Genomic DNA, 9,314 nt, shown 5'->3' with positions numbered 1-9,314 from the left:
TTGTTACAGCACTTGTTGAACTGTGTACAGTTCACTGTCACAAAAGAACATCCGCCCTTATATAAAAAAAATAAAAAATAAGTTGTTTTTTATCAAAGACATCAAAAACCTCATAGCCAGAGATCTTCGCCCTGTTGCGACTTTACTATCGCGGGGATGCCGATCGGCATATCTTATGCCACGATAAACAATGTCGGTCTTGTGTTCAATGGTCTAGAACTGGTAAAAACCAATTGGTAAGAAGTGCACGCGTGTTGTGGTGCGCTAGTTGCAAGCTTAGAATTCTCGCTCTATAGGCAAGCACGTAACAGACGACAACTCGAATCAAAGAGCTTCAATGACTTCTGCGAATCGCCCTTTTTGTCATTTTATTTGTTCACCGCCTATCGCGTTCGGGCACAATCGCCGTCTTCATAAAACGCGAAGAAGAGCTCCCTTAGCGAAAATTTCTATGATACGCTGAGTCGTTCCTTTAAGGTTTAAGGGTTTAGCGGAAGGGTTGGAGAACGTTTTACGGCGCTTCAGCAATTTTCACTGGAGTTCACGGTAAAATTAACGAGAAACATAGACGCTTCGCTTGTGGAGCGAGTGCATTGTTCCTTTTCTTGGAATGTTCGTTCCGCATACCGAGACACACAGTCTGGCCGCGCCGTTCAACAAACTTACACCGCTGTAATTCACAATAATCGTGTCTAATGGACAGAGTACGATATATGTCCTCTTATGAGGTAATTGATCGTCGTAATAGGGAGGCAATAAAGCTTCGCGAATGGAGCAGTGAAGGTACATACATACATACATACATACATACATACATACATACATACATACATACATACATACATACATACATACATACATACATACATACATACATACATACATACATACATACATGCATACTATGTATTCGTCAGTAGCCTGCAAATTTTTATACAAAATAAAAAATTTAAGGCAATCAGTTAAAAACGCATTTCATGTTGCAATTTCTTTTATCATCTCAGCATTGCAATATACATTCGCTTTTTATATTTTGTACATTTTTATGCAACGTTCGCAGTTTACAACTTAATATGTAATACTTAATATGTCCCTCGGATTTCCAGACTTAATTTTAGATTCGAATATTCTCAGTTTGTTAATATAAATGTAGAATTCTAAAATGTTCCCTTCTCGTTTTGTTCGAAAAATTTCGTTCACGAGGAATGACGGTCGTGATCGATGATCGACGAGGGAGCCGCAAGTGTATACGATCCGGCAACTATTTCTCTTCGACCGTGTCTGCCTCTGGAATGGTACTTGAACTACGACTCATTAATTTTATTACACTTTACACGGTGGCCAGGCAGAGCGCGTACGCAGTCTTATTCGCGGTTAACAAGAACATTGCGTGAAAAGTGAAGCCGAGCAGGCAGCTTCTTCTGATTTCGTTTCGTGGCGACGAGCGCCTACTGCTCACGGTGTGTGCGTATCACGCGCACGCGAGCTATTCGAGCAACCGCGGGCGGTCCGGCCCTCGTCTCTCTCTCTCTCTCTCTCTCGCTCTCTGGTCTCGCGTTCGGTTTCCTCCGTCCGCTTCTTCCTCTCCGTCGACAAGAACCAGTAATGATTAATTAAGCTTTCCGAGAAAACGCAACAAGTGATACGTTATTAGTGCTTAGTGGCACAGTTTACTCGCTCCGTTGCCTTTCTACGTACGCGTATCTCCTTCTTTCCCCAGCTTCCCCCGTCCGGTGAAAGATGCAACTTCGACGTGCAGTTTTCAGCTCCGACAATCGCTGCGGCGGAACGAACTGGCGCCTGGCTCCTGGCTCGAGTCGCACGCTATCTGCTTCCAGCTACGTACACGCGATTCGCGGCATGAAAATCGATAAACCCGGGAAATCTATGGTAGTGATTATATCCGGTGGAGGAGCGCGATCGAGAACATATGCTCTCAGTTATTATACACGTTCCGTTCGCGTGAAATCGCCGCAGTAAAAACCCCCTAAAGAAGGATTGCGATCTTTCCTAGATTTACATCGCCACTCGGTGACGTTTAATTCTGTTTACACTTTAATACCACGAAAGTCTCGATAATCTATGGATTCTCGACTGCGTTTCTAAATATGGATCACCCGCCAGGCGTCGGCGGAAAAATGATATCGATGGCTGTTATTAGTCCGCAATTACGGACGACGAACGGCATTGAACAGGTTTCTCAGATTATTCGGAAGAGAGGAAGGAAGGAAGAAGGATGAGAGTCGTCCGGTATTCAATTCGAATGCGATCCGTTCGTATCATTTATCTTTGTCACGAACTGGCTAATAGATCGTTTACCACAGGAGCGAATACATTAACCAGGCGTAACGAGTCGCAGTTTACATACGAGGCGGTATTATTCAGTCGGCCGGGAACGCTCGCTTTTGCGGTCGTCCTCGCAGTATGCAGCGCTAAGTCCACGTCCGAGGGAGATTATCACATTCTTGAAACGTCTAACTCGGTGGAAGCCAGTCGAAAGATAGATATTTTCCGCGATAAGGGAATAATTGGCTCGGTTCAACGGTCGTCGGGACGACGACGTCTCGTCGTGAAAACCGGCCGTCGGAGATTGACAACGGCGATAACAAATTGCATTCCGTTACGTCGTATTAATTAAGGCGTCTTCCCAATCTCTGTTTCAGATCGATTCTAGCTTTGACAATGCTGACCGCGGCCAGCGTCTCCTGCAACCACGTGCCCGACAAGTATCCCATCGAGGTAACTTTCCGATCGTGACTCACTGCCCGCTTACGGAGTCTGGCTGTTTGTTTGGTCGAAATATTAATGGTCTAGCAACGACCGGAGACAATTTAACGTTTGCAAATGTTAGAGGTTTTAAATAGAAAAAATGCGTCGCGTTTATAATATCAATAAAAATAAAGAAATTATTGGAAGTCTATATCCAAAAGCAAATTCATCTCACTCTCATTCCCTGATCAGTTACATCTTATTTCTTGAGACTATGGAGATTAACAATTTAACGTTAGCAAATGTTAGAGGTTTTAAATAGAAAAAATGCGTCGCGTTTCTAATATCAATAAAAATAAAGAAATTATTGGAAGTCTATATTCAAAAGCAAATTCATCTCACTCTCATTCCCTGATCAGTTACATCTTATTTCTTGAGACTATGGAGATGTACAATTCATTTGGATAGCCTCGAATAGCATATTACTTTTTCGTACGAAATTTCGTGCAATATGAATAAAATAACATATTTAAAACGATGAAAAGTAGAATTATTTCAAACATTTCTTCTCTATTGAAAAACATCGACTAATTGTGACTAAACACTTGAGGCTATTCATATGTTCAGCCAAAAGCCTTATTTCCAACAAGAGTATATTTTCCAAGTGTCTATCTCAATGTAAACTAATATCAGCTGCTAATTTATAATGCCATTTAATTTAACTCGTAAGCAAGAATTTTTAAGAAAATTCATTTAGTTAACACAGTTTACATGCATATTTATATCAATTTTTACCCGAGGCTGTTCACATGAAGAGCACTGTACGTATTACTCTTTCCAGAGGAAGAGATAATTCACGAAGGCAAGTGGTTCGCCTGATCCTACGTTTCGTGTAATTTTACGATTGATGATTCTTGCTTAACTTAGGGTTTTAATAACGTTATCGTAGATATCTCACGTCCATTAAGATATTTTATCTCGAATACACGGCCGGCCGGTGCATATTAATTTATAATGCATATACAAGAATTAATAAGCAGTTAACTAGACGTTATTCTGGGTGGTAAGACGGTGGTAATTAATTGACACTGAACGAGTTTCCTAAATTACACTCGGGCAGATTGTGTTCTTAAGGCTGCAAACGATCAAATGCAAATTTAAGAGAAACCTCTTAATTGTTCTCCGATACGTGCGCGCAGAGCCTTTTGTATAAAGTCTGTAATTTAGAATCGGTCTCGTTAACTCGTACGCAATACCGATAATTTGGTGGCAATCTGTTGAACTTGGTGTGCGAGCAGCATACGTAAACGCAGCGCGTCGTTTATCGTTGATTAAACTTACGTACTTTGAACGATCGTTTCCGTTAACCGTAATGAGACTCCGAGTCCAGCCAATTTTAATCGCTCCTCAGTAACGAGCTAGCTATCTGACAGCGGTAAACAGGGACCACTTACACTCGCGTTTCACATTTTTATACAGTTCCGAAAATATTATAAATCAAGACTGTTAATGGCGTTCTGTTAGAGTATGATACATAGTTTAGTAAATATATAATGTCCTATGTATAATATTCAACGTTGCTACGAAGATACGGAGGCATATTAGCACTTATCACTCCAAGAATTCTTTCTTAATTTCAAAATGGAGAAAAAAGACGGAAACACGTTTTATGAGGTAGTTCTTTATTTGTAAGAATATTTTTAAATGTTGAGTAAACCGAAGTGGGAGTACGAAAAAGAAATTTATTCATATTTTACATTTTTACCTAATTCTTTCCACAGATGTTAGTTTTAAAGGTACCGTTTTTCGTTTCTTGGTGTGAATTTCATTAATGCTAATCACTAATCACTTCATAATTCTCCAATGTAAAGTTCATCATCTGTCTATCTCCTTTCAGATGTACGATGTATAATACACGCTGTCTTGCATTTAACTAAATCAAATAGTAATAAAACTCTAAAATCCTGGCAGCAGGACTGTCGATTGGAGTGATAAGGGTTAGATTAAATTGTAGATGGGTGAGTGAAGGCGTAAGGAGGATTGTAAATCTTCTGGGCCACTTCTGGGCTTATGTAACTGGCTGAAATAAAGACATTGATTGATTATAAACCTGAACGGATCGGCGATCGAGTAATCCAGAGGCACTTGATCAATTCTTCTAGGATGTCACGTACCGTATAATTTCCTTTTCGCAAACATAAACGACCGCGTGTAATGTCAGGCTTTTTACTCGCCGCAACGACATTCGTTACACCCGTAACAATTCCTTTGAACGGCTACCGGGACTGAATGAGATTAAAATCGTTCATCGTGGCAAGAATCTTGAAGCGCGCGGCTACATTATTCAGACCGCTCCTCCGCGCTGCGGTGAATGCCGAGCGAGCGAGTTAGCCAGCTCTTCCCATGTATGCACTTACATATATCTCCTTCCTCAAATATTTTCGCGTTTCCTTCTTCCAAGTTGTACACACACTTACGGACCGAGTGCAGCCGCGCCGCGATTAACATGCCGCAGTTAATGTCAGCCATCAACGAGTACTTCGAGTGTTACACGTTCCACAGTGCTCTGGAAATCGACCTTTTGTCAAAAAGTCAATTTCCCAAATTTAGTATTTTAAAAAATTTGTCTGATACAGTAATACCATATGTATATGTATAATCTAGCAAGTAAATTTTTCATATACTACCTACGAAGTTTTATCTTTATTTCACATTTTGCTAGTACAATTTTCAGAAAGTTTAGATGACATTTTGACTTTTGGCTACAAAAACCGTACTTTTAGGTCACTATATGAGATTTATATAATTAACTCATATTTAATTTCTGTAATTAACTTATATAATCACACACGGATTACCGATTCGTTGAAATCCGTACTGTTCATATCAAACCCGCTTATAAAAGTCATTTTTAAACGATTCTCACGGATTATCCTGATCAGTCTTATTAACGTCTCGCAATCTCGCAATCTCGATCGTTTACGGAAAGGCAGGTTTGAGTATCAATATCGATGGAACGGCGCCACAGATCCGTCCTTCAATTAATTACGGCCACGCGAGAGCGGTCTAATTACGATCTCAATCGCGGAAGTACCGATATTAATTATTGAACAAACAGTTAGTATCCGGCGCTATTCAGCCGGTGGAGCCTCCTTCCCTTTCTTCTCTCATTCGATCGTAATTAAAGCAGCCGGATTATAACGCAAGGCCGGCCAGCCGGCCGTTTGATTATCATCGGCTGAGGCAATTTCGTTCGCCACCCTTTGATCGATCAATCCAGCGAGCCGATCCAGCTTCTAATAAAATTAATTACGTCGCGGTTCCGCGCCTCATTATGTAATGTCTCCAATTTCCCCATAACGGATGACGAGTAATCACTCCCTCGTGTGTAACGAACCTTCGCGTTAAACCTTTGTCTGCCGTTAATCAACGCTCCACCTACCAATCATCGAGCCCTCGTCTCTGATATCACGAAGCGCCAGACAAACGTATTGAAATTTTCTTCCTCAGGTGTATCACATGCTGAGGGAGAAGACTCAGTTCGCGCTCGGACGAGACAACCGTATAAGGGGAACCTGGGGGCCGTGGAGCACCTGGAGCGAGTGTTCAAGGACCTGTGGCACGGGGATTCAATCGCAGTCCCGAGAATGCGTACCGTATCAGTAAGTGAACTCCTAAGCGGGCATAATCGTCCAGCCGATAGGTCACGGATCATTATCAGCGATCCGATAATAATCACAGTATTCCGCGTTGGGATACCGTTAAGGTTTCGCGCGATCAAAGATCGTGAGCAACCGTTTGTCACGATTTCACGAACGGATTTAAGGAGCTGTGGCTTTTCTACCGTTTCTCGATTTTTTTACATTTTCTGTTGTTTTGTCAAAAAATAGTGGAAAATATGGATTTACGTCATTCGAATATAAATTTTTAATTCTGAGAGAATCGAGGTAAAATTTGGTTAGCCACGTGGCTTTCCTAATATTCTTCGGTTTTTTGCCCTTGTCCTTGAATGGATCCAAGTTTGGATCCGTAACTTTTAATACGCCTCTGGCTATAATCTTACATTACCCATAAAGCAAACGCTACGTTATTTACCATTAATAATAATAATTAATAATGTAATAATGTTACACCTAATGATATGATAATGTTACATAACATTATGTTAATTACAAACATTACGAGACATTGTACCAAAGACAAGATTACAGGCCCATCTAATAGCTAGCCCATCGAAGGAGACGCTCCTAAAACATGTTATCACTGCTGACATTTACACCTTTGCAACGCTACCTGTTGCGATTAACATGCGACGTCGCGCGTAATATTTAACGGTGAATCTGGAACCTGTGTGTATCTCGGCCAACGATAAAATAGTTTAAGACCCGTTGTGCCATTAAGATTTTTCTGTCCCGCGAGTAATAAAAGAATTTAAGTGTTCGACAATTCGATTTGACGAGCTGCCTGTATCTTTACGAGTCGAAACGGCCCTCTATAGCACGTAGGATTCAAATCCGTTCTTTTTATACATTACGATCACGATAACAGTCTGCAGCAGCAGTCGCAAGTATTCCCGGCGATTTGATCGGATAGAGAAATTTTCAGTTTGATAGGTAGGCGCGTGCAAGTGAGTAACGGTGATCGATTTGTTTCAGGCGGCTGTTGAGGAAGCGAAACATTATCTCGGAGAAAGGCACGAGCAATTCCCGGCCTATTTGCATCGGCACATACAAGCGATACCACACGTGCAACACGCAGGTAAATCAACGTGACGCCTAGCGTGAATCAATGTTTACACGATCATGTTCAAGCTCCTCAATACCGGTCCCGAAGACCGAACAAAGAACCAAACAAGCAAATGCAATTTCAATGATCATAAGAGAGATCGATTGTTTGGATTATTAAGATAATAAATTGCAGTTTCATGGATCAATGAATAAACGTATCTCCTACTACATACGTAGAAAGAAATATGTCAATACATGATTAGTAATTCCTTTTATATGTACATTGATATGCAATAGATAATAATTTTTTTTTATGTGTTTTGTAAAAATGAGAAATTGCAGTTTCATGGATCAATGAATAAATATATCTCCACCTATATAGTTATAGGGAAATATGTTAATACATGATTGGTAAAACATACTTTTTGTACGTACATTGATATGTAATAGTAATTAAAGACGAGCAAGCTAGCAATTTATAGCTCAATATAACTTAATATAACTTGGCGAGTATCCTCTGTTTAGGATTCATGAGCATGATTACCACCTACGGAGGTGAGCAGTCGATGGTAACGGACGAGTCCGTATAGATAGTTGCTAGTGGTAATTAGAGCTCCATACACTTAAAGACACCTATGATCGCCCGTTCGTTACGTTCCGCGAAAGCAATACTTCCGGATTAGTTTCAAAGCGTCTCGAATCGATGATTCGTTCCCTGCGCGAGGCGAATGGATCGCGTGGCATTCCTTTGAAGTCGATTCTGCATGCTCGCGGGAATTAAACGGTGTCGAACGAAGCGAATCGACACTCAAAGGTACCCATCGAATTCAACATCGAAGTCGATCAATTGATTCTCACCGGGAAGAATCTCTGTTTTTATGTTAACTGAATCTCGTATCCAACCGGCTAATTTTAAAGTTTGTTGTGTACTTAATACTTTACGGCCTGGCCATTTATCTTTTTTCGTGGCATTGCGATTAGATTTACTCGCAGTCGAAGAAACCTTCGTTTACAGACACGTGAGACCATTCGCGATTTTATTAGCCTGTAATAGTGAATCCATCACTCAGAAATTACGAAGGAAAAGTTTCTTGCTAAACTTATCCTGAGATCCGACAGAAGAGCGTAACGTGAAAAATAAAAGTCTTGTAAATTCAATGTTACTAAAAGAGAATAAATACAATAATTTATTTAAAATCCTTTCTGCCGGACTTATTTTCGTTTATAAAACATGTCTAGAAAAATCTCAATATTTCCACAAGCTTCAATGGAGGCTAATTTTAGAGCAGAAAAATTCCGTGCACCAATTAAAATCGGTCTCAAGTCGATTAAAAATATACTCGCGATAAAATAATCAAAAAGACATTTTAAATAACTGCAGCTATTCGAATGATCGACCTTGAAGTATGTCTTTTTAATGAGCCCTCGTGGCGCTTTCTATGTGGCCGTACAGAACGGGCGATACCTAAATGAACGGCAAAAGTGTCAATTTTAATTGACTTCGGGAAAGACTGAAGTGGGAGCCGCTTGGCAGCGTAACAACGTTTCAGCGATCGATCCTTAATTACCTGGAGTTTAATTAAGCTCTTACTTGAAACAGAAATGTCCAAACTTCCCGGAGGATTTGCGGGCCGAACAATGTGCCAAGTACAACGGGAGGAGCTACAAGGGCGAGAGCTACGATTGGGTTCCGTTCTTGGACGGTAAGCAAAAGCTGCTCCAAATCCTCTACTCGACAACTTGCCGTCGAAACGCGATGTTCTAATTACCTTGGTACATACGAACTGTCCTCAAATCAGCTACGTTTACACAGTAATAACGTCTTCTACCACAGGATGTTCAAAGAAAACCATTCGATATTTATACATATGGTACATG

At 40.7% G+C, this 9,314-nt stretch overlaps 1 protein-coding gene across 3 annotated transcripts in view; it reads left to right on the top strand.

The window, feature by feature from the left end:
- Positions 1–9,314, top strand: part of LOC108629873 (thrombospondin type-1 domain-containing protein 4) — a 47,578-nt gene that overhangs the window by 29,377 nt on the left and 8,887 nt on the right. For 2 of the 3 annotated variants that reach the window (XM_026817620.1, XM_026817619.1), the window contains exons 3-6: positions 2,664–2,739; positions 6,220–6,371; positions 7,365–7,467; positions 9,037–9,139. In XM_026817620.1, coding sequence (XP_026673421.1) covers positions 2,664–2,739; positions 6,220–6,371; positions 7,365–7,467; positions 9,037–9,139 — 434 coding nt within the window. The remainder of the gene's footprint in view (positions 1–2,663; positions 2,740–6,219; positions 6,372–7,364; positions 7,468–9,036; positions 9,140–9,314) is intronic. The other variant, XM_026817621.1, reaches the window with a different exon arrangement.

Source organism: Ceratina calcarata, unplaced genomic scaffold, assembly GCF_001652005.2.
Source record: "Ceratina calcarata isolate Rehan_Ccalc_2016 unplaced genomic scaffold, ASM165200v1 scaffold59, whole genome shotgun sequence".
NCBI classification, from domain to species: domain Eukaryota; kingdom Metazoa; phylum Arthropoda; class Insecta; order Hymenoptera; family Apidae; genus Ceratina; species Ceratina calcarata.
The sequence above is the reverse complement of the archived record's forward strand: the minus strand, read 5'-3'. Positions and strand labels throughout refer to the sequence as shown.